This window comes from Dendropsophus ebraccatus, chromosome 8 (assembly GCF_027789765.1).
Source record: "Dendropsophus ebraccatus isolate aDenEbr1 chromosome 8, aDenEbr1.pat, whole genome shotgun sequence".
In the NCBI taxonomy this organism is placed as follows: Eukaryota; Metazoa; Chordata; class Amphibia; order Anura; family Hylidae; genus Dendropsophus; species Dendropsophus ebraccatus.
Window position 1 is genome coordinate 121,415,429 of NC_091461.1, and position 26,366 is coordinate 121,441,794.

At 46.0% G+C, this 26,366-nt stretch overlaps 2 protein-coding genes across 4 annotated transcripts in view; both read right to left on the bottom strand.

Moving 5' to 3' along the window:
- EPS15 (epidermal growth factor receptor pathway substrate 15) overlaps positions 1-26,366 on the bottom strand; it is a 76,311-nt gene that overhangs the window by 39,988 nt on the left and 9,957 nt on the right. For both annotated transcript variants that reach the window (XM_069981593.1, XM_069981594.1), the window contains exons 2-11: positions 18,997-19,038; positions 17,720-17,809; positions 15,813-15,860; positions 7,641-7,736; positions 7,486-7,551; positions 5,373-5,498; positions 4,974-5,033; positions 2,983-3,189; positions 2,575-2,720; positions 847-1,003 (exon numbers count right to left, since the gene is read on the bottom strand). In XM_069981593.1, the coding sequence (XP_069837694.1) occupies positions 847-1,003; positions 2,575-2,720; positions 2,983-3,189; positions 4,974-5,033; positions 5,373-5,498; positions 7,486-7,551; positions 7,641-7,736; positions 15,813-15,860; positions 17,720-17,809; positions 18,997-19,038 (1,038 nt within the window). The remainder of the gene's footprint in view (positions 1-846; positions 1,004-2,574; positions 2,721-2,982; positions 3,190-4,973; positions 5,034-5,372; positions 5,499-7,485; positions 7,552-7,640; positions 7,737-15,812; positions 15,861-17,719; positions 17,810-18,996; positions 19,039-26,366) is intronic.
- On the bottom strand, positions 8,783-14,115 carry LOC138799872 (uncharacterized). 2 transcript variants are annotated; one of them, XM_069981592.1, is made up of 6 exons: positions 13,736-14,115; positions 13,480-13,653; positions 12,969-13,397; positions 12,301-12,886; positions 10,198-11,167; positions 8,783-8,929 (listed from the first exon to the last, which is right to left on the bottom strand). In XM_069981592.1, the coding sequence occupies exons 1-6, from the start codon at positions 14,081-14,083 to the stop codon at positions 8,884-8,886; spliced, it is 2,553 nt and encodes an 850-aa protein (XP_069837693.1). In that variant the 5' UTR covers positions 14,084-14,115; the 3' UTR covers positions 8,783-8,883. The 2 variants fall into 2 exon arrangements, with proteins under 2 accessions (XP_069837693.1, XP_069837692.1); XM_069981591.1 differs by having other exon boundaries at positions 8,783-8,941.

Sequence of the window (26,366 nt, forward strand, 5' to 3'; positions counted from 1 at the left end):
GTAAGTTAGCGTTTGTATTTTTTCCCCTGTGCCCTGTCACTTAAAAAAAAAAAAAATTAAACATAAGGCCGGACCTTCCTCTTTAAAACATTTATAGCTAAATATCTAATTTGTCAGAAAAAAAATGTATAAAAAAAAAAAAGATTATAAATGTATTTCATTTAGTTTATGGGGGAGGCATTCAGGCTGCCACCAGGTTTATGCAGCTCAGATGGCGGCAAGTACTGACCAAGACCCTATTACAGGCAACAGGGTTCTATTATTAAAAATAATTGACTCTCCCAATGGGTCCGATAAGGCGAGTCAGATTCCTTAAAGCCCCAACATTCCTGTGACTGTCTACATGTAGTATGTACAGGAGCAGGGACACCTCTCAAAGACAGGAGTCCCTGCTTAGGAAGAGGGAAGCATAAACCTGGTGACGAGTTCCCTTTAAGTGTAATATGTGTTACACAGCAAATTTCTTGTTAATACTTAATGTACACAAAAAGTGCAGTGAGTTTTTGTTATTTCACGCAACTCATTCACTTACACATACTGGTCCCGGGCCATAAGGACAAGGTACAGTCCACATCGGATAAGGACCAGGCCTCTAATACAACACGAAGTATGAAAAGAAGAAAGTTTGTGACTTTTTCTCTACTCTGGATATCATAAAACAAAAAGCCCTTCATACACATGCACTGGTCTCCGCCAGGCATAGAGAATATATATCATATATACCCCTGCAGGCAGGACAGCAGACAAATTAAAGGGGTTATCCAGGCTTACAGAAACATGCACCACTCGAGGATAAACAACCGTGGGAGTTATTACATCATCACTGCTCATCCTGGGAGATCCTACCTTAGGTGTGGCTGATCTTTCGGATGGCGGGATCATTTCTGGAGTGAGGGACTGAGGCGGATCTATGCCCTTCACAAGCTTCAGATTGATGAGATGAAAAGACAGCGCAAATTGTTCTTTAGAGAGTTTCCCACAGTCTTTCGTGTCACATAAGGACCTGCAGAGACACCATAAGAACTAGTTTTACAAGAAAATCCAAAAGCCGCTCAAGTTTACTCCAAACATTAAATCAGACATAACAATCGTTATAGTGGAAGTCTTACTGCAGCTCCATGCCTCATTCTTCATATCGATTCCGAAGTCCTACAAGTCCTTGAGAAAGCTGCTCTGTATACTCTTCAGAGAAGACCTACTGTATCCGCTATAGATACACATTCAGAGTACAAGTGACCACAGATGGGAATCCCAGGAGGAAGAGGAGGCACAGGGTATGGGACTAACAGGGTCACAATGACAAGTGCCAAATTGCGGCTCTCCAGCTCTTGCAAAACTACAATTCCCATCAGCTTAAGCTTTGGCTCTACAGGCATGATGGGATTTGTAGTTTTTTTTAAGGGCTGGTAGTTTAACACCTCTGGTCTAGATTGTACCAAATGCAGCATACAATGATAATGAAGGTAAATGAAGGTCTGCACTTCACTGCATTTTAACCCCTTAGGCCTTAAAGTGACACTGTCACCTCCTTTATGCGAGTGGGCATTAGCACCACTTAGCCCCGCCCACCGCCCCACCATTGGCCGAGCCCCCTCGTCAGCCATTGGAACAGGCTGGCCTAAAGGTCCTAGGTCGTCCCACCAATGGGCGTCAAGGGGGTGGGGCCAATGGTGGTGTGCGGGGTTAAGTGGCGCTATTGTTGAGAGGCCCCGCCCACTTAACACAATCTGCAGTTGATAAAAGACGACTTTTTACTTGAGCAAGCACCACAACGTATGATATAAAATAAGGTATGAAAACCGCTAAATTTACCCTTTACACCTGTGTAGAGATGTCAGAATGTACAAAGGGGGTGACAGTGTCACTTTAAAGGTGATTTCCAAGGCAAAATAGACTGATGAGTCAGGCCTCTATTACAATTGGAAGCATGATGAAATGGGGCACCTAGAAATTGGGAGGGACTGGGCGCTGTCAGAACAGCAGAAGCAGGAGTTATGGAGAGTACTGCTTTTATTTAAGGCCAGTTGTCTATTCTAAAAAAAAATTAAAAAGCAACTGTTGAAAAAAAAATACTGGCTATCTTTTGGTTCGTATTAATTTAAATAGTTCATTACTAGAAAGGAGTGCATTTGTTCAGCAATTGAATACCGGAGGCTGAAAGTTGGATGCAGCCCTAAGGCCCTAAGCGATTGCAAACGAGATTGTTTATCCTTAACCGGAAATCCTTTACCATATTACACAGGATGATAGAATGATAATCTTCCCATGTAATAGGTCCCTAATGAGTCCTGGTGAACACAGCCTATGACTCTATACATGTTTTTCAGGACTCCTTAAGGCTGCATCCAACTTCTTTAGCCACCAGTACTCAAATGCAGAACGATTAGATTCGAGCATGCTCCAGTTGCACTCATCTCTGCAACGTTCTAACATTCTTTTTATATTAACTCTATCATTCTTCATTATTCCTGGATGCTGCCAGTAAACTGAATTGGCTCTGTAGTAGAAAGCTTTTCTACCTGTGTGTGTCGGGCAGGATCATACAGCCCGATACATGACACTCACTGTACTTACCAGATATGGGCGAGCAGTCCTGACGGTAAGCCTGTCTTCAGGAAGATCTCTCGGACCTCCAGCCCAGACACCAGGCCATCTTGGTCTTTATCAAGTTTCAGGAAAATCTCATCATATTTTGTTTTCTCTACATGTGATACAACCCACTGGAGAAGAGAGGAGAAGAAGGTAAGAGTCATGTACTCATCTCAGCCTGTTACAGTAGTTGAACTGGTTACATAGATTTCTGCTTCTGTCTACTTTAACAATCAGATCTTCAAAAGCAAGGGTAAGCCATCAATGTAAATCTATACATGTAATAAAGTACTCTCCTACACCGCCCCATGTGATCATACAGATACAAGTGTAATATGTGCCTTTAACATCTGGTCGGGTATAACAGGGTGTTATGGGCAGTTTCATTCCTACCTGGGTCACAGGTGCTTTTGTGGGCAGAATCCCTACAGGTGGCAATGAGTGTCGTGACTCTTTAGAAGGTGGCATCGGCAGAGGTGGGATTATTGGCAATGATGATGGAGGTCCTGAGGTTTTCCTCTTAGATGGTGGCACCAGTGCAGGAGGCAATACCATAGGAACAGGCTCCTTTTCTAATGCAGAATACACCAAGAACATAGCCTGGAAAATAAAACGCATGTTATGTCCGGCAGGTTCAGCTATTTGCAGTGTCTTATTACAGGAAGGTGTAATGTAAAAGCATAATGCAGATGGTGAATTAAAGGGGTAGTCTGGATATTATTTTAATTATTGGCTTAGAGAATAAGGACCCATACAATTACTTATATACCTGCTCACTTAGCTTTCCTCTACTAGTGCAATCAATGCCATGCTTGCTCTAATTTACCAAGAGCCGGGATGCGAGACCTGCTGACCTTCAGCTGTTGCAGAACTACAACTCCCATCATACCTGGACAGCCAAAGCTTTGTAGTTTTTCAAAAGCCGGAGAGGCGCAGGTTCCCCATTCCTGAGCTAAGTGAACTGGATTAAGCATGGTATTGGTCATGTAAGGATGTGTATTTGTACATGGTAGAAACAGGTTTACCTGTCAGCATGGTAACAGTGCTGCTGAATATACTTGTGCACTGTATTATTGGTAGTCTATAGAATGGTTCTCCATTTTATACATTAATTCATTCTTTTGTTAAACTTCCTTTTTTAAAGGTCCTAATATTGTACAACTATAAAACGAGGTTACAAGCCGGATAAGCGGGAAAGAACAGCATACAGGTCCAAAAAAAGAAGAACTTTGTGTTCCTAATTGTTTAAAATTCTCACGTTTCTAAATATGAAAGCAATTGTCTTGCTCATGCAGCCATAATTTTAGTTAAAATTGTTATAATCCATTTCATATTGACCTCCTGTCCTATCCTAGCAGCCTAGTTACTGTTTACCATGTACAGCGCTGTACATCTTCCATTGAGAGCGCCTGGTACTACAGCTTAAAGGAGAAGTCCAGCAAATTTTTTTTAAAGTATTGTATTGTATTGCCTTATTACGGGAAATGCTTATAAAGTGCTTTTTTCCCTGCACTTACTACTGCATCAAGGCTTCACTTCCTGGATAAACTGGTTATGTCACTTCCTGGATAACATGGTGATGTCACTTCCTGGATAACATGGTGATGTCACTTCCTGGATAAAATTGTGATGTCACGACCAGATCCCAGAGCTGTGCGGGCTTTGGCTGCTGGAGAGGATGATGGCAGGAGGACACTGAGTATCCCTCTGCCATCATCCTGTCCAGCAGCCAAAGCCCACACAGCTCTGGGAGTCGGGTCGTGACATCACAATTTTATCCAGGAAGTGACATCACCATGTTATCCAGGAAGTAACATCACCATGTTATCCAGGAAGTAACATCACCATGTTATCCAGGAAGTAACATCACCATGTTATCCAGGAAGTGAAGCCTTGATGAAGTAGTAAGCACGGGGGGAAAAAAAGCATTTCATAAGCATTTCCCATAATAAGTGTATATTGGTGATTTGTATAACTTTTGGGGGGCAATACAATATACTTAAATAAAATTTTTTAGCTGGACTTCATTAAGCCTATTCATTTATACAGGACTGATCTGTAGTGAGCTGCAGTACCAGGTACGGCCACAACAAGATATACAGCACTGTGGTAGGTTAACAATGTAGAGGCCACAGTGCCCAGAGGTATTTTCAATTTTGTCATACCCTTGGTCATGGACTACAAAAAATAAATTCATAAAAGCCTTCAAAACTGGTGAAACACGGACCATGGTCATATATCCACTAAGCAAAATCATAGCACCAAGGTATGATACTAAAATAAGCAAGCTCACAACAACATGAAAAGGGGGATGTACTAAGATTGTGGTAAAGCTGTAATTGTAATGGACTTGTGGGTAACTTAAAAAAAAACAAAAAACTTACAACAGCAAACTCATCCCGGTCCAGTAATCCATCATGATCAATATCACTTAACTCCCAGACCTTAGAGGGGGACAGAAAAGAAAACACATTACATTATATATAACTCGACTAATTCTACACAAAACCATAAGACCAGGATTAAATGGTCACTGTCACTTTAATAAAAACTTTTCACATGTCCTAGAGATGTCAAGGGTTCTGCTTTGTTGGTGTCTCAGAGCTGAGCATTAGATACTTGCTGTCTTTTCCATCTTACTGCAGTAGTGAGATGGAGATTGTTATATGGAGATCGCTGGGCCGAGCGCTTCTCCCACCTATATGTAAAGATCTGTGGGGTCTCTACGACATATCAAAAGTTTTCTTTTACAGTGGTATGACTTAAAATGAGGCAACACTCACCCGGCCCAGGACTTCCACAGGTAGCTTGGAATTAAGCAGCACAGGCTTCACCTTGTCCCCAGACAGAAAACCATTCACCGGGCTCAGACTGTCGAATATTGCATCATATTTGGCCTTTTCTTCAGGCTGCCGTATGAAGAACAGTATTAATGCATACGTATGGGCCCTATGGTGCCGACGCTGTGGTGAGGGGCATGTATCACGTTACATCGCCATATTGTGAGACAACCCTTAACGTCCTGGGACATTGCAAAACAAGGGAGTTCTTAGATGTTTACCCTGGTTAAAGGGGAACTATCACCGGGTGAGAGGAAGTTATCCTGCTGATAAGTCCCTATTGCACAGGAGACGCTGAAGAGGAAATTATGTGTCTTATAGTATGTCTCTTACCTTCCTCCTTGGTGCTGTTCCCTTGCTTTTAGTCATGTGTTCCACAGTCTGGTGAGACCATTAGGCGCACTGCCACCCCCATAGCGCCAATCTGGCCCGTCCCTTTCTAATGATAATAAATGGAGCGGGCCAGTGCTATGCAGGTGGGCAGTGCTCCTAACGGAGTGTGGAGCAAACTTCTAACTGCAACAGAATGGGACATACTATAAGGGACATACTATAAAGAGACATAACTTCCTCCTCGGGATCTCCTGTGCAATAGGGACATATGAGCAAGTTAGATTCTTCTAACCTGCTGATAGTTCCCCTTTAAATGAACGTTATTCTTTTCATTGTATAACCTCAATACTTTGGTATCAGCTCCTTTCAGTATTTAAGACCTTAGCTCGCAGATACTCAGCAAAGATCTTCATTACCCCTCAGGAGACATTAGTAGAAACTTTCTAGAAACTAACAGAAAGCAAAAAAGAACATCTGTCTGGTGCCACCTACAGGTCAGCAGAGAGACTTTTTTTTTTTTTTCCCGCATACATTTTCCCAGGGAACACCAACCTGAAGAGATTCTATCAAACAGATAGAAAAGAAGAATCTGAATCTTTTCAGAAGTAATAGTAACCATTATAAGAAGAACTGACAGAGCAAGAAGATGATAACTAGGACAAATCATAACAATGACACAATGCAGCCCCTTCATTCTCAGTGTTTAACCTCTGGGACCCCCACCCATCATAAAGCCATGGCGTATCCTATGGTGCATTTACACAGAAAGATTTCTCTGACAGATCTTTGAAGTCAAAGCCAGGGACAGACTATAAACAGGGAACAGGTCATAAAGGAAAGACTGAGATTTCTCCTCTTCTCAAACCCATTCCTGGCTTTGGCTTAAAAAATCTGTCAGATAAATCTCTGCATAAACGCACCCTTAGTGGCATGCAACATATTGCTGAGAAGTGTTGGTGAATGAAATGCGTTTTATATGAAGGATTAAGGACGGACTTTTTTTTAACATCACATATGAATGAATCAAGAGCAGGGATAGGGAACCATCGCTCTCCAGCTGTTGCAAAACTGCAATTCCTATAATGGCTGGACAGCCGATGGGAGTTGTAGTTTTGCAAAAGCTGGAGAGTTGAAGGTTCCCCATCCCTGATCCCATCCCATGAGTATATCGGAGGACAAACTGGCAGTGATGTGTGGCTAAAAGGATTTGCTGGATCAGAGCAGACATGTATCCACAGGGGAGGTTGTGGGGGGTCCAACCTCTGTACCCCCCCACGACCTCCGGTATTGGGCCCTGGCTTCTGTATTATGAATAGAGCTGCTAGTACAGTACGTGACCCACGGCTCTATTCATTCCTATGGAAAGACGGAAAGAGTATAGTGCTCTTCCAGCATCTCCATAGGAATGAATAGAGCCGCAGGTCACGTACTGTACCCACAAGCCCTATTTAAAATACAGAAGCCAGGGGGCAATACGGAAGTCAGACCACCTGTGATCTCCTACTTTAAAAGTTCATTTTCCCTGGAATACCCCTTTAATGCCAGTAAGATGACAGCCTGTTACCATCCACACATTTCTCCTCCAGAAATTTTACATATCCCTGCCTATAAAGTTTGAAGAGCCTGAATGCAATGTGAGCTATCTGACACCAAGGTACAAAATATACTCATCATGGAGATGTTACAGTATACATGGTCATGTAACCAAGAGAAAAGAACTCACCTTGACGGCCCACGGCGAATCTACAGCAACAGGAGCAGCTACCAAGGGGGGACTCGCCACATCATGCTGAATAAGAATATAAAGTACATTGTTATATCGTACATTACATCTCATGAGCCATCAGAATAACTATAAATCAAGTAGAAGAGTCTTACAAATCTGGGCGGGGGCACCACCTTCTTGAGGCTGCCGAGCGACACCTCCATTCCGTTCTGAGCACAAGCCACCAGCTGTAAAGCCACAAAAAATTCCTGGAGATAAAAAAAAAGGAAATAGTATTACGGTAAGAAGGAAGCAAGGTACAAATATTTACGGCATAAAAGCTTAGGGTATGGGAGTCAATAGGAGCAAGCTATGTGTAGGGTCACGTGTACCTTAGCTTCTGGAGCTAGAAACTCAAACAAAACTCTGCAAAGAGAAAATCAATCAAGATCCGGCTAAGGGTGAATGCAGAAAGCGAATAAACACTGGGATTCCTGTCCTCTGGCCTGAAACCCAAGACCGGAGCAACATCTGCAGAAATGCCCAACATCTGTACTGGTGAAGGACACGGGCAACCAAACAGCTACTGGGCTAAGGGTCCTAGATCTGCACTCGTCCCACAGACATGTAACAGGTTGATTGGACAGGAGTGTGAGTACGGAGACCGGCGCCGATCACTAGATATGCATGGGAGAAGCACACAGCTAGGTGCTTCACTCCCCAGCTCGCTGTTCCATCCGACTTCTAGCAGGAGACCGGCAACACATTAAGTCTATGGAGCCCATCTCCTGCAATGAGTAATGCTGCGTTTACACGGAACGATTATCGTGCGAATTTGCACGATAACGATCAAATTCGAACGATAATCGTACGTGTAAACGCTGCGAACGATCAAACGACGAACGAGAAATCGTTCATTTTAATCTTACATGTTCTAAAATCGTCGTTTGTAAAAAAATTCGCAGATCGTTCAGTGTAAACAGTCGTTCGCCGATTTAACCAATGTGTGAGATAGGCTTAAGCGATCGCAAAACGAATTTCCGTATGATATAACGTACCGTCTAAACGCTGATCGTTATGAAAAAAAAAATTGTTACTCCGACATCGTTAATCGTACGATCGGGCCAATTATCGTTTCGTGTAAACGCAGCATAAGATTGAGAAATTAAGTGCACAGCTGTGCGCTTCTCCCAGCTCCAGTAATCATTGGGGATCTCAGGACTGATCGTCAGCTGGTCAAATCTTTAGACATGTCAATGTTTTACAGCCATTATCAGGGATTAGAAAAAGCACAGCTACTTTACTGCAAAAAAACAAGAATTACTAACCGGTAATGTCTTTTCTTTGAGCCCATGACGGCACCCCTGGAGAGGACCACCTCCTATTCCCATTGGACAGGAAACAGAACACTGGACCTTAAAAGAATCGCCTCCTCTCACCACACCAGTTCTTTGCAAGGATCCTAGGAGCGAATCTTTTTAACAAACACAACATAGCATACTAACTGTGTTATATAATATCTGCATATATCCATATGTATATATCTACCTCTATATACATCTTTATATATTTATATATATATACGCTTTTTTCTTTTTTTTTTTTTTTTTTTTTTTTTTTTTTTTTTTAAATAAAGTATATACATCTAAACATACATTAACTATGTCAAGGTATGTCATATCTCTTTCAAGGGCGGGTATTAGGCGGGGTGCCGTCATGGGCTCAAAGAAAAGACATTACCGGTTAGTAATTCTTGTTTTCTCTTCTCGCCCTATGACGGCACCCCTGGAGATTAGATTAGGAATTTCCCCCGCCTAGGGAGGGACCACTGCGTGCAGTACCCTTCTACCAAACGTCAAGTCCTCTGTTGACGATAGTTGTAATCTGTAATGTCTAAAGAAGGTGTGTGGAGTGCTCCAAGTAGCGGTCCTACAGATCTGCTCTAATGTGACTGATGCCCTCTCTGCCCAGGAAGTGGCTACTGCTCTGGTGGAGTGTGCCCCAAACCCTACGGGGATATCCTTTCTACTGGATCTATAGCATTCCCCTATGGCCTGTTTTACCCATCTAGCGATGGTTTGTGAGGTAGCTGCTTTACCCTTGTTCTTTCCCTGGAAGGATACTAAGAGATTATCAGTCTGTCTCCAATCCCTAGTGACCTCCAGATAGTGTAACAGAATACGCCTAACGTCCAATGTATGAAAGGCTGCCTCTCTATCGTTGGATGGATTAGTGCAAAATGAGGGAAGAACTACCTCCTGGGACCTGTGGAAATTGGATACCACCTTTGGGAGAAAGGCAGGGTCAGGAGATAAGATAATTCTATCATCCCTAATTGTCATGTATGGAGGGTTGATGGAGAAGGCTCTGATCTCGCTAACCCTTCGGGCTGATGTGATAGCGAGCAAGAAGGCAAGTTTCCAGGATAGCAGCCTGATAGGTAATTCTAACATTGGCTCGAATGGAGAAATGGTCAGTCCTGATAACACTATATTTAAGTCCCAAGGAGGGAGTCTTGATTTTATACTGGGAGCCAGTCTAGTTGCAGCCTTTGTGAACCTTTTTACCCATGGATGTTCAGCCAATCTGAAATCAAAAAGTGCACTAAGGGCTGAAATTTGAACTTTTATAGTGCTTGGTCTCAAGTTCTTGTTAAGACCCTCCTGCAGAAAGTCCAGAATTAGTGGAATATTAGGAGGAGCAATTACATTGATTGGCTGGTTCACGTACCTACAAAAGGCCTTCCAAGTTCTCAGGTAAATGGCTGATGTAACCCTCTTTCGGCTGGCTAAAAGTGTGGATATCACCTGAGGGGATAGTCCTCTGTCAATCAGAAGCTGCCTTTCACACGCCAGGCTGTTAAGTGAAGGTTCTGTGCTGTCGGGTGAAGTACTGGTCCCTGGTGTAGGAGATCCCGTCTCTCCGGAAGCACCCAGGGGTCTGCTATCGACAGTCTCCTCAACCAGGCGAACCACACCCTTCTGGGCCAGAAGGGAGCAACCAGAATGACGTCTGCTTTGTCCTGCCTGATCTTGCGTATCACCCGAGATAGAAGCCTGATCGGTGGGAAGGCGTAAAGGAGGCCGCTGTCCCAATTCTGTGCTAGTGCGTCTATGGCAGCGGGGTTGTCCTTCTGAGACAGGGAATAAAATTCTCTTACTTTTCTGTTCGTCCTGGTGGCGAACAGGTCTGCTTTCGGGGTCCCCCAGAGACTGCAGATTTGATGGAAAACCTCCTGGGATAGCTCCCATTCTCCTTGTTTTAGCTTGTTCCTGCTGAGGAAGTCCGCTATTGTATTGTCTGATCCTTTTAGGTGTAGTGCTGTCAGAGAAAGAAAATGAGGTTCTGCCAACCTGAAGATATGGTGTGTGATCCTCATCAGGTCGGTTGATCTGGTTCCACCTTGGTGATTTAGGTAGGCTACTGCCGCCGCGTTGTCCGACAGTACCCTTACGTTTCTCCCCTGAAGCTCTGGTAGTGCCTGTATTAAAGAGAGAAAAACTGCCTTTAACTCCCGTACGTTTTGGGATTCTCTGGCTTCTTCCGGGCTCCATTTCCCTTGTAGAAGAAGAGGTCCCGTATGAGCCCCCCATCCAGAAGGACTGGCGTCTGTTGTAATGGTTTTTACTTCCGTGATGTTCCATGGAAGACCCTTGTCTAGATGTTCCCGTTGCTCCCACCAGGACAGGGATCTTAAAGTCTGTGGAGATAGAGAAAAAGGGGAATCTAGGGAATCAGTTACGCCATCCCATTCAGACAGAATTTGACACTGGAGCCTTCTGGTGTGATACTGTGCCCACGGTACTGCCTGGATACAAGAAGTCAAGAGTCCTAACAATGACATGGCTGACCTCATAGTAGTAAGGGGATCAGCCGAGAGCTGCCTGATTCTTGTCTGGACCTGTAAGATCTTATTCTCTGGGAGAAAGGATCTTTGAACCCTGGAGTCTAGGTAGATCCCCAGGAATTTACACCGCTGGCTAGGCGTTTTGTTGGATTTTTCCTCATTGACCTCCCATCCCAGAGAGAAAAACACTGACTCTATGAATCTAATATCTGTCTCTAGGGCCGTCTGTGAATTGTTAATAATCAGAAAGTCATCAAGGTAGGGGACAATGATGATATTCCTTTCTCTCACATGTGCCATGACTTCTGCCATTACCTTGGTGAATGCTCTGGGAGCTTGAGAGATACCAAATGGCATGGCTGTAAACTGGAAATGAGAAAACTCTGAGCCCATGTTCACCGCCACTCTCAGAAATCTGTAATGGTCAGGGTGCATAGGAATATGATAATAAGCATCCCTGAGATCGATGGTGGCCATAAAGCAGTTTTCCGAGAGATTCAGAATAGCAGAAGATATTGACTCCATTCTGAACCTCTCGTAAGTAAGGGCCCTGTTTAGTGGCCTGAGATTAATTATTGTTCTGTATGAACCATTGGGCTTTTTCACAAGGAACAAAGTGGAGTAGAATCCCACTCCCCTCTGTTCCCCGGGAACCGGGATAAGCACTTTTTTATTTAGAAGGGAATGGATCTCAGCTAGAAGAGCCATGTGTTTGTCAGGGTCTGATGACAGGTCAGTACATACAAATCTTTCCCCTGGGGAGGACGAAAAAGAAATTTTAAGGCCAAATTTTATTGTATCCAACACAAAAGTGCTACCAGAAATTGTACACCACTGTGAAAAATAACAAGCTAAACGCCCTCCCACAGGGACCTCATGTCATTGAGGGGCCTTTTTGTCAGAAGAAGGAAAGAGAAAACCCTTATTCTTCTTCTGAGGTCGCCAATCTTTCCTACTACTGACGTTTCCCCCCCTAGGTCTCCTACCTCTTCCCCTGAATGGTCTACTGGTCTGTTGGGGTATAAGGGGGAATCCCTTCTTTCTGTCAGAGGCCTTCTCTAGGATAGACTCCAGGGCAGACCCAAATAGAAGCTTCCCTTCACATGGGACTCCACATAGCTTGGCCTTTGATGTGGTATCACCCTTCCACTCCTTTACCCATATAGATCTTCGGGCTGAGTTTGAAAGGGCCGCTGATCGGGCTGACAGCTTTAGGGCATCTGCTGATGCTTCTGAAATAAATGACACAGCATTGTCAATCGTAGTAAATGCCTGATTAAAGTCCTGATTTGGATTACTCTCCTTGACCTTATCTTTAAGTTCAGTCATCCACATTTTTAGTGACCTAGCTACTGAAGTCGTCGCAATCAAAGGCTTGAATGCGGATGTGGATGCTTCCCAAGACTTCTTTAAATATATATCGGCTCTCTTATCTAGAGGGTCTTTAAGCACTGCTGTGTCCTCGAAGGGCAGTGCATTCTTTTTTGAGATCTTCGCCACTGGATGATCTATCTTAGGGGCCCCCTCCCAGGATTCACAGTCCTCCTGACCGAAGGGATATTTCCTTTTGTACTAAAAATAGGAAAAGGTTAGAATCAATATAAGTGTCATATTACATAGTTTTCTTCAAAGATAGATGTAATACCAGACTTACAGCCCGTGGGATAAAGAATTTCCGGTCTGGATTAGCCCACTCGTGACAGATAAGAGTCTTAATACTCTGGTGTACTGGAAACACCAGTCTCTTTTTTGGGGCTAACCCCTCAAACATAATGTCCTGTACGGATCTGGGTTGAGGGGTATCGTCAATCTCCATAGTTAGTCTGACATTTTTAATGAGAGCGTCTATGGATTCAATTGGTAACAGTGACCCTGCAGAGTCCTCCCCTGAGATCTCCTCTGGATCAGAGGCTAATTCACCCTGATCGTCCACCTCTAGTGATAGATCCTGATCTTCCTCATTTATAGGAGAGGGATCCATCTGCTGACTTGGTCCCGCAATGACCAGTGGCTGAGAGTCAGGAGGTGGGTTAATGCTGACTCCAGGCGTCTCAGAGGAAGTTGGGCGAGAGGGTAGGGAGGCCTGCAGAAATACAACAATAAGTACACTCGTAGAGGGGAGCTAAAGCGAAATTTAAATGATGAAACAAGATACTTCTACCTACCCTGATTTCTTGCCTAACCATGTCTCTCATGTTTCTAATGAAGGATGGTCCTTGATCTTCTAATACTCGGTTCATGCACCCCCCACACAAGGTCTTATTGTATGAACTACTAAGCCTCTTTCTGCAGACCGGACACTCCTTAATCTTAGTACGCTCCTTTTTAGAGGATCCCTCCTAAAATACAAACCATAACATCCTGATAAGATAGTGTGTTTAAAATACATATATGGGGAGAACCCCTCTTACCACACCATACCGCTGGATTATCTGTAGCAGAGGTCTGGGATTGTTCAGCGCCTTGGGACTCCATTTGACCCAGGATTGGTCTCAGGTCCCCACAGCTGGCACAGCAAAGTACAGCAAAGCACAGCACAGCACACAGTAACCGTCTTCCTAGCAGCAGGCTCTTTATGCAGGTGCAAGGCACTCTTGAGCTCTGCTGCTTTAAATATGGCGCCAATGCACCTAGGGCCGGCTGACCCCGCCCCCGCCGCGGCGCTGATGCGGCACACCCTCCCGCCGTCACCCCCGGCAAGCCGTGGCCTGGGCCTATAGAGCAAGGCCTATAGGGACATCCCCCCTCCGGAAGCCCGTCCCGCGTCATCACGGCTTCCGGGAGCGCGCCGCGACACGTGGGGACGCTGCGCACCCCCGCCGTCTTACTCACCGGGACGGACGCCAGAGGGGCCGGGAGACGCGCGGGGCCCGATCATCTGGAGGTGTTGGACGGGCCTCAGTCTTCAGGTATGAATACCTCGGGAGCCGGTACCCGTCTGCCGGTGATCCCTCAGCCCTATGAAGGTCCCTGGAGGAGACCCTCCATGTCCTGCTCCCATGGGACAGGAAACAGTAACTGGTGTGGTGAGAGGAGGCGATTCTTTTAAGGTCCAGTGTTCTGTTTCCTGTCCAATGGGAATAGGAGGTGGTCCTCTCCAGGGGTGCCGTCATAGGGCGAGAAGAGAAAAAGTGCCGTCCCAGTCCTCAGGTCGTGTGTGATATTACAATAAAATTAAACTCTTCCTTCCATATAAATGCACGCTCATGTCAGTGGAGAATGCTATACATGTGCTGAATGGAGGCCAGGGGGGGGGTTAGAGCTGACAGACTCACAAAGGACTGAGTATAAATCCAACAACCCCCTATTGTTCTCGCTTATACATTACACTTACTGCTCCCCTAACTACAAGGCTATAGAGAAGAAAAGAAATCCATGCAAATATAGCCAAGAAAAGATCAACTAGCAAATATAAAAGTCATCCTGCTACTCACAATGAAACACAGTCATTTCCTTCCTACCTGGAAACTGACACTATATAAACTATGTAATGTACACAGCAGATATAGTGATGTCCGGCTAATGCTGGAATCTACTACCGGCACTTCACCTGTGAAGAATTTTAAGAAAATACTTTGCAAACTGTCATAGCTGTAGGGTAAGCAATGTGGAGGGTAAGGTATGCAAAGTGGAGGGTAAGGTATGCAAAGTGTAGGGTAAAGTATTCAATCTGGAGGGTAAGGTATGCAATGTGGAGGGTAAGGTATGCAAAGTGGAGGGTAAGGTATGTGTAACATGTAGCATTAGTGATACCAAGCCTCCCTGATGTCTATGTAATGCTTGTTGGCATTAGAACAGCTAATAGACTTGGAGAAGCTGTCTTTTTTCACTAGTGCTGCCACAATGGTAAAAAGTCAAAACAATCATTTTATTTAATAAAATTATATTACAAAGTTATAAAACTTTATTAAACATAACTTAACTTCCGCTCACACATAACTTTTGATATGTTGCTGCCCAAGTGAGACTAACAATTCCTTCCATACTTGTTATTATCTATTCCATCTCCTTCCCCCAGTTCTCACTGTGATTAACCCTTCCAGCATTACAAAGAAGCTACAATGTTGCAGATAGAGCCTGCCAGGGATCTGTTTATATCAGCAGTCTCAGAAGGGAAGGGGGAGGAGGTGGGGGGACAGATTTTTGTGTCTTCAGCAGAAAGCAGCAGCTCAGAACCGGGGGAAGGAGACTGAATTGATTACAAGTATGGAAGGAATTGTTAGGTCTCACCATGGGCAGCAAAACACAAAAAGTTATGTTTGAGAGGACTACCCCTTTAACTATTTGCACTTTATATAACAGCTCAGTAGGAAGTCCCTGTAATGTGTGGAATTCCTTATACACATTTCCTTCCTCACAGTAATTGGATCCTATAGCACAATAGATGCATCTGTTAGTGGGAACAGATTCCGGCACATTCCTCCATACTGCAGATCAGGAGATGTGTCATCCCGGTGGACCACAAGGCACAGAATGTCTCCGCACACAATGACATTACCTGCTTGTTTAAATAGCCTTTGCTTTCTGTATCTGCCAAATCCCAAATCTGTGCAGAGAGAAAGGACATGGAGGTCAGCGGAGAATCACTCACAGGAAGACACTGAGACAGCACAGATTCACAAGGGTTTCCTGCTACGTCAGCATGGAATACGCGGCATCAGCACTAATACACAGTCATCTTACTTACCATAGAATCTCAGCTAATGCCTGAAGATCATGTATGATTTCCCTTGGGGACAGCTCACTGCTGGGACCGCTTTACTGCAGCAGTCACATGATACATGTCAATGATGGGAACTTTAGGAACTTCCTTACATACATTACAATTATAGAGACTCTTAGATCCATCCTGATCAGCACAATGAAGAGGCTAAGTCACTCTTCCTGGCCCGGACATATAAGCGGCTGTACCTGGTGCTGAGGCTCCTCTCGTATACTTGATAGCTACAGCCTTTGATCATGCTAACCGTGTGTAAGGGTCCTATTACATGGCTCAATATTAAAGAAGGAAGCAAGCGCCAACCTGTCAGGTCAGCGCTCGCTTTCTCCATGTTCCCCACTCGCTGTCATTACACACACATAGACATTGAGCGGGGAGAAGCGGGGGTTTCACAGAGAGCTGCCCGGATGATACTTATAAGATAGTGGTGGTCTGCTGCCACCACTCCTATTACACGGGGCAATGGCCAGCAGACCGTCACTATCGTTGTCTTTTTACTAGAACATGATTTAAGGCAACGATCAGCCGACATCTGCATGTTCTACTACACTTAACGATTACTGGCTGGAACGGCTGGTACGGTCGATAATCGTTTGATGTACCAGAGCCCTACGAGGGGCGTGAGGTGCTACAGTATCATCTGGTTAAACAAAGCCTAAGGGCTTATTCCCATGTCCCATATTCCACAGCTGCTACGGATGGGGAAGCCCTGCAAAGGACTCTTTCCCCACTCGCCATCATATATCAATTTGAAGCCAAGAGCCAGGAAAGTGTTGTCAGCGTTCATTTGCTCTCTTACCCAGCTCGCTGCCGCCGCTATTCCGCCGGGTGGCAGCAAGCGGTTGAGTGCAGGGGGGGCATGCCCAGGTGATTGCCAGATCGTCCAGGCAGCCCATAGAAGATAGCAGAGGATCGCTGCTAAATTAGTCGTTTGTCTTTCAACATGTTGAAAGAAACAAAACACAGTAATCACTGAACCCAAGGAGAACAGCAAAAAAAATTTCCAATGAAGTATCAATCAAGAGTCTCCACTGATGCCCCCAAAAATTTAAATATGCAAAACAAGAGTCCGTGGAGCCTCAGTTACGAGTCTCAAAACCCGGGATAGCCAGATATCTCTAGCCTGTTGCCAACGGGGTGCCTCCATGATGGGGAGAGCACCACACCACCCTGACGAGGGGCAAATACCCCGAAACGGCTGTCTGTGGGTGGAAGCCTGCCTTTGCAAGCCCTTGTCATCGTCGCAATACTCGCACCTTGAGTTAGACATTGACAAAAGGGGCCACCCTGTTGTTTCCCTGTCTATGTTCCAATACTCGCAACCGAGTGGGACTTAAGGGGCTATTTATCAGGGTGGTGTGGTGCTCTCCCCATTATGGAGGCACCCCGTTGGCATCAGGCTAGAGATATCTGGCTATCCCGTGTTTTGAGACTCGTAACTGAGGCTCCACGGACTCTTGTTTTGCATATTTAACATGTTGAAAGACAAATGGCTGCAACAATCAGCTGACATTGTTCATGTCGGCTGATCTTTGCCTTCTATTACACGGAACAATTATCGGCCGTAACGACTGATAATTGTTCGTGTAATAGGGCCTTAAAGGTCTCCAGACACATAGGGCAGCTGTCAGGTGAGGGCTTTCTCGCCCATGTACACTGATCCTCCATCCTCCAGCTTCACTTGCCTTTCCCAGCACCAGGTCCGGCAGCCCAGACTTCTTCAGGAACAGGGCGGCATCTCCAGCCAAGACTTTTCCAGAGTTTTTAGACTCAACCTGGAAAAAAATTAAAAAAATAACACAAAACCTTATCAATGCTCATTCAGGTTACCGCTATTCCTCCTGGACCCCCACCCCGTGCATGCCAAGCACATCACTGGAACACTGGAAATAAGTCTCTACCAGACATCTTCCATGGCGGTTTAGCACTCATAAAAAAAAAAAAAAACTACGCCTGATCCTTCTGTCGTTGTCCCCTCAATATCTGTCATGGGGGGAGAGCTGGGACCCCCCCCATACACACAGGATCAGTCATTAGATCTAAGCTGTGGCTCCCCTGATGTTTCAAAAACTACAGCTGACGGCTGTCAGGGCATGCTGGGAGTTGTAGTTTTACATTGGAAGCCACACCATGGTGACTGCTGCATTAGATGATTAAATTGATAGTCCACCATATTTCTTTCAAATCAAATAGTGTCAGAAAGTGCCAGAGATTTGTAATTTACTTCTAGTTAAAAATTCAGTCTTCCAGTGCTTATCAGCTGCTGCATGTCCTGCAGGAAGTGGTGTGCTCTCTCCAGTCTGACACAGTGCTCTCTGCTGCCACCTCTGTCCAGAGCAGGAGAGGTTTTCTATGGGGATTTTCTGCTGCTCTGGACAGTTCCTGACATGGACAGAGGTGGCAGCAGAGAGCATTGTGTCAGACTGGAAAGAATACACCACTTACAGCAGCTGATAAGTACTGCAAGACTGGAAATTAATTTTTTTAATAGAAGTAAATTACAAATCTCTGGCACTTTCTGGCACCAGATGATTTGAAAGAAAAATGTTTTGGTGAACAATCCCTTTAACCAGTCCCACCAGAATAAGTGGGTTGGCCAGTGTTTATGCAATATATATGGGAACCTAAAGAGACGTCCTGATAGCTTCATCTGCAAGAAACCACCTGTCTCTATCATTCCCAAAATACCAACAGTAATATAATGACAGGATTAGAAAAAAACTGCTTTGTTCCCTCCAAAAACAGCGCCCCACCTGACCTCAGGTTATGTGAGATAATATAACTTCAATGGACCTGAGCTGCAATTCCACACACAACCTGCAGACAGGTGTGGCGCTGTTTTATAGTCTTCTACAAACCAGTTGACAAGTAGCCAAGGAAATGACAAGTCTCACTGTTTGCAATTAAATTCAATTAATCAGGATTCCAAAATGTAATTTCCGCAACCAATAAGGAAACCGACCTGGAGGAAGTACTTCTCGTACACGGCATTATTACTTGGGACCTGAAAGAGAATCAACAGGGAGATGTTACCAAGTAACGGCCGGAGGGCACAGAAAGCAGAATATAATGACGTCCCATCCTAGACTAACACTGGCTATATAGCCTATCACCTGTGTAATGGGGGGTATCCGCCGCAGGTTGGGGAAAACGGCACTACAATAAAGACAACATGGAAAAGGGAAAGCAGAGCTAAAGATATATCACACATAGGCTGCCGGTTATAGTTACTGACTATATGACTAATGTAAGCAGAGCGGGGTCCGCCACATGAAGATCCAACCGCGACCGATCAGAACCATCCAAATAACTACGTCCACCAGTTGTAGGCAATAAAATCATCCTCCTGCCACGCTTAAGTTGAGAAAAGTGGGTGGGGTCAGTATGAGGGGTGTGGTCCTCAAGAGTGCAAATCAATGTCGGGGAAAAGATTTTATTTACTGGCTTAAAGGAAACCTTCAAAATACTATATCATTACGTTGTTACAGCTGAGAATGTGTGTATATACATCTATCATTGGAGATAAAGATTCAGTGTAACTTATTGTCTATTAACTGAAATCCTTGCTCTTACTATTCATAAGACTCAAGGGGACAGTGCTACTTAATGCTAGGAGTCCAGTGGGCGGTCCTAAGCAATCAATAAGTGACAAGTTACACTGAACTTGTCTGCATGCATCATACTGTCGACCACCAATAACAAGATACAATTTATTGCCAGATACACAAACCTACATAATCTGACAAATGTAAAAACTATTTTCATTTACAAAACCAGAACCTCCCCCCCCCGCCTGGATGCAGCCTGCCGCTGGCCAGTCAGGAGAGCTGCACAACGAGCCCTGTGTATGACATAACGGCAGCCATATTGGCCGGCATCCAACTTTAGATTGAAAACACCAGGAAAAACTCAGCGATTTCTTTATGGTCCCTGCTGGGTAGAGATGAGCGAATTTACAGTAATAACAAATCTCTGCCATACCGCTCCTCCCCGAGGCTGGGAAACTGGGAGAAGTTTCCCAGGACTGGATCCAGCTTTTCCTAGCCCCTGGGGAGGAGCGGCACGGCAGACCGATGAGCGCCACACAGCAGAGATTAGGTTTATTACTGTAAATTCGCTCATCTCTATATGATCACACTGCTGTAATCCGCTCCGTACCTAGGACTATGCTCATCCCTCTGTGTCACACACACTGCTGTAATCCGCTCCTTACCTAGGACTATGCTCATCCCTCTGTTACACACACTGCTGTAATCCGCTCCTTACCTAGGACTATGCTCATTCCTCCATGTCACACACACACTGCTGTAATCCGCTCCTCACCTAGGACTATGCTCATCCCTCTGTGTTACACACACTGCTGTAATCTGCTCCTCACCTAGGACTATGCTCATCCCTCTGTGTCACACACACTGCTGTAATCCGCTCCGTACCTAGGACTATGCTCATCCCTCTGTGTTACACACACTGCTGTAATCCGCTCCTCACCTAGGACTATGCTCATTCCTCCATGTCACACACACACTGCTGTAATCCGCTCCTCACCTAGGACTATGCTCATCCCTCTGTGTTACACACACTGCTGTAATCCGCTCCTCACCTAGGACTATGCTCATCCCTCTGTGTTACACACACTGCTGTAATCCGCTCCTCACCTAGGACTATGCTCATCCCTCTGTGTCACACACACTGCTGTAATCCGCTCCTTACCTAGGACTATGCTCATCCCTCTGTGTTACACACACACTGCTGTAATCCGCTCCTCACCTAGGACTATGCTCATCCCTCTGTGTTACACACACTGCTGTAATCCGCTCCTCACCTAGGACTATGCTCATCCCTCTGTGTTACACACACTGCTGTAATCCGCTCCTCACCTAGGACTATGCTCATCCCTCTGTGTCACACACACTGCTGTAATCCGCTCCTTACCTAGGACTATGCTCATCCCTCTGTGTTACACACACTGCTGTAATCCGCTCCTCACCTAGGACTATGCTCATCCCTCTGTGTTACACACACACTGCTGTAATCCGCTCCTTACCTAGGACTATGCTCATCTCTGTGTTACACACACTGCTGCAATCCGCTCCTCACCTAGGACTATGCTCATCCCTCTGTGTTACACACACTGCTGTAATCCGCTCCTCACCTAGGACTATGCTCATCCCTGTGTCACACACGCACTGCTGTAATCCGCTCCTCACCTAGGACTATGCTCATCCCTCTGTGTCACACACACTGCTGTAATCCGCTCCTTACCTAGGACTATGCTCATCCCTCTGTGTTACACACACACACTGCTGTAATCTGCTCCTTACCTAGGACTATGCTCATCCCTCTGTGTTACACACACTGCTGTAATCCGCTCCTTACCTAGGACTATGCTCATCCCTCTGTGTTACACACACTGCTGTAATCTGACCTTACCTAGGACTATGCTCATCCCTCTGTGTCACACACACTGCTGTAATCCGCTCCTCACCTAGGACTATGCTCATCCCTCTGTGTTACACACACTGCTGTAATCTGACCTTACCTAGGACTATGCTCATCCCTCTGTGTTACACACACGGCTGTAATCCGCTCCTTACCTAGGACTATGCTCATCCCTCTGTGTTACACACACGGCTGTAATCCGCTCCTTACCTAGGACTATGCTCATCCCTCTGTGTTACACACACTGCTGTAATCCGCTCCTTACCTAGGACTATGCTCATCCCTCTGTGTTACACACACTGCTGTAATCTGCTCCTTACCTAGGACTATGCTCATCTCTATATGATCACACTGCTGCAATCTGCTCCTTACCTAGGACTATGCTCATCCCTCTGTGTTACACACACTGCTGTAATCCGCTCCGTACCTAGGACTATGCTCATTCCTCCATGTCACACACACACTGCTGTAATCCGCTCCTCACCTAGGACTATGCTCATCCCTCTGTGTTACACACACTGCCGTAATCCGTATACCGACTCACCCCTGACACTTCAGACCCAGTCTCTGAAGCGACAGGCCGATCAGCCAATCACTGTCTGAGACAGGACAGCACAGTGACCTCTGATTGGTTGAGCAGCCTGACACTTCAAAGACTGTGCCGGAGGTGGCTGCAGTGAGGTGGGAATCCGACAAACAAGCCAGGAAACACCGGGGGAGCTTGGACAGGTGAGCATAGGTGTGATTTTTAGTTTTTTTACCCCCGCATCAGCTATTAGCCGCACATGACTATTACAGAGACTTGCTGAAAGATGACGATCAGCAGATGATTGGTTCCTCAGCCATCTTTAGTCCTAAGGGAACAGTTCACATATAGCGCCACACAGGCCCGCTTCTGCCATGAGGCGGAATGAGTATTCCGCCTCAGGCGGCAGATTCTGCGCTCCTGCAGGGGGCGGCAGACAGCAGCCCTGCAGCCGCTTGCCTGTCCTGTCATCAGCGCTCACCACTGTACCCCGCCGGGCTCCCGCGCCGTCAGCCAGCATCTCCCTTTGCCCTTCAGCCTGTGGTGAGTGTCGGCGAGGGCTGCAGTCGGATCGGTGCGCGCGGGAGCGCCGGGGGGGGGGGGGGGGGGGGTATTCCTATAAGGGCTGCATTCCCATGTCGAGGAATGCCTGTAACCGGAGTCTCCCCCGCCCGGACAGCATCTGATAAGATGGTGAGAGCGGGGGAGAACTGTACTGATACGTGCGATGCTGTAATGAATCAGCCGCGCGTGGTGCTGTCATTACAGCGCGGCACATATCAATAGAGTTCTCCCCCGCTCTCAGCATCTTATCAGATGCTGTCCGGGCGGGGGAGACTCCGGTTACAGGCATTCCTCGACATGGGAATGCAGCCCTTATAGGAATACCCCCCCCCCCCCCCCCCCCCGGCGCTCCCGCGCGCACCGATCCGACTGCAGCCCTCGCCGACACTCACCACAGGCTGAAGGGCAAAGGGAGATGCTGGCTGACGGGAGCCCGGCGGGGTACAGTGGTGAATGAGTGGTGGTGGTGGTGGTGGGGGGGAGGCAGGGGGGGTCGCTAGTGTGGGGCGGCCACCTGAGGTTTGCCTCAGGCGGCAGAGACCACAGAAACGGCCCTGGCGCCACACAGTGGCCTGCAAGGACGTAAGAGGAACCAACCAGGGGTGAATTATCTACAAGCAGATTTCCTGTGGGGGGGGGGGGGAAATAAATAGGAAAACACCGGAAGCAGGAAATCAATGAAGGAAAGATGGAGTAAAGATAGAGGAAAAGCCAAAGGGGTCGCTGACCCGGACAGGAGGGAAAAGCAGGAAAAAGAGCAGCGAGAACACAAAGACTGACAGTGATATGGGACAGACGTGTCAGTGTACAGCAGTCTATGTCCACATGAATTTAAGGGAAAAATACACCAGACTAAATAAAAAGCTTTTTTACTCTAGAAAATATTCCCATAAAGTGTTTGCCGCTCCATGTGTACATGAGGAGCAGCACTTCCTGCCCTTATATAACTTATAAATGGCATTTTTCACCAGTTTTCTCCTTTGCAGACTCCATCTCTTATCTTCAGTTGACCCTGAGCTAGCGGGCGGAGCCTAAGCCTTAGAGCCAGAGGGCGGAGCCTATCTATGGTACCACTACACACACACATACAGGCCATCCTGCACTCCTGCAGGGAAGGAAGACGCCTACTGGTCAAGACATTAAATCATGTAATTTAGAAATATTAGGAAAGTTTTTGAAGTTAAAAGAAGAAAAAAAAAAATACACTGCTCAATGCAGAAAACAATGGAGGTCATATGACTGACAGATCCGTCCTAAATAGAGATGAGCGAACCTGGAGCATGCTGGAGTCCATCCGAACCCGAACGTTCGGTATTTGATTATCGGGGGCTGCTGAACTTGGATAAAGCCCTAAGGCTATGTGGGAAACCTTTATCCAAGTTCAGCAGCCCCCGCTAATCAAATGCCGAACGTTCGGGTTCGGATCGACTCTAACCCGAACCCGGTTCGCTCATCTCTAGTCCTAAATCCTTTCACAACGTCCCCCCCAGGCAGCACTGCTTGTTTCCGTGCTCCGCGTGAACCAATCCTTACAGATGTGGGGAGGAACTACTTTCGGTTTTCAAAGTTGCCAAACATCTGTACGGAGACACGCCCGAAACGTAGGCGGAAGATGAGAAATATAGGACACCGACAGCAAGAAGTCAGGGAGACAACAGCCGGCTCTACAACCATCAAATCCTGACCATCCCATCTACATACATGGTGTATGAGGACACACAGAGCACGGTCCCATCTACATACATGGTGTATGAGGACACACAGAGCACGGTCCCATCTACATACATGGTGTATGAGCACACAGAGCACGGTCCCATCTACATACATGGTGTATGAGGACACACAGAGCACGGTCCCATCTACATACATGGTGTATGAGGACACACAGAGCACGGTCCCATCTACATACATGGTGTATGAGGACACACAGAGCACGGTCCCATCTACATACATGGTGTATGAGGACACACAGAGCACGGTCCCATCTACATACATGGTGTATGAGGACACACAGAGCACGGTCCCATCTACATACATGGTGTATGAGGACACACAGAGCACGGTCCCATCTACATACATGGTGTATGAGGACACACAGAGCACGGTCCCATCTACATACATGGTGTATGAGGACACACAGAGCACGGTCCCATCTACATACATGGTGTATGAGGACACACAGAGCACGGTCCCATCTACATACATGGTGTATGAGGACACAGAGCACGGTCCCATCTACATACATGGTGTATGAGGACACACAGAGCACGGTCCCATCTACATACATGGTGTATGAGGACACACAGAGCACGGTCCCATCTACATACATGGTGTATGAGGACACACAGAGCACGGTCCCATCTACATACATGGTGTATGAGGACACACAGAGCACGGTCCCATCTACATACATGGTGTATGAGGACACTCAGAGCACGGTCCCATCTACATACATGGTGTATGAGGACACACAGAGCACGGTCCCATCTACATACATGGTGTATGAGGACACACAGAGCACGGTCCCATCTACATACATGGTGTATGAGGACACTCAGAGCATGGTCCCATCTACTACTACTCCCACAACTACTACCGTACTACTCTCACTCCTGATACTTCTACTCCCACAACTTATACCACTCCTGATACAACTCCCAATCCTGCTACTATAACTCCCACTTCTACTGGTAGTGATCCCACTGCTGCTATTACTACTCCCACTCATGTGTCCTCTATGGGGAGAAGACACCTCTGGTGACCGTTCAACCCTCCAAGAATAGGGACGGCTGGTGAAAATCCAACAATGACTGACGATCTGAGAATAAGGGAAGAAGGAGACGTTACAGCTCTCAGATATCAGGGCTTGGGAACACCTCTCTGACACTTTAAACTGGGGAATAAAAGCATTTCTGTAAATTGTGGAAGCACAGACAGATATATGACAGGTACCAGGTGTCTCCTGACCAGACAGCACGTAACAGTGTCAGCAGTCTGGAACCTGAATTACAGAGGACGGATTCCCTTTAAGTCACATGATGAAGTATAAAGCCATTTACTGCACAAACCTTCCTGTTTATAGAGGAACAATAAAAGGTTTTATGGTTGTGTTGAGACAATATGCACTACAGACTAATAAAAAAATACGATGGATGAGGAACCAGTCGGCTTCCAGAACACAGATGGGAAACAGTTTATCAAATATTTTACACTTAAAATCCTGGATCCTCAGCAGGCGCCTTTATTTCCCATCTCAAAAAGCATTAAATCTGATCACCTGGTGTCAGAAAGTTATACAGATACATAAATTACTTTCATATAAAAAATGTGCAGTCTTCCAGTACTTATCAGCTGCTGTATGTCCTACAGGAAGTGATATATTCTCTGACACAGTGCTCTCTGCTGCCACCTCTGTCCATGTCAGGAACTGTCCAGAGCAGGCAAAGTGAGTCAGTTTGCAGGTACACAGCCCATACTTTCCCTTTTTCTTGCACATAGAATGTGCTAAGCCTCGCCCCCTTCTTTCCTGGGTTCTTTCCAGGTCTTTCTGTTACTAGGGACAGTGTTAGCCTAACAACAGGCAGTGAACAGTAGTTTGCAGGCCAGTGGGCAAAGAGGAGAATGGTAGCCTGAATCTACAGCCACAGGCTGCACTGTCACCCAATATCAGACAACAGGGAGGAGCATATATATTATATATATATATATATATATATATATATATATATATATATATATATATATATATATATACACATACATACACACTCACCGGCCACTTTCTTAGGTACACCTGTCCAACT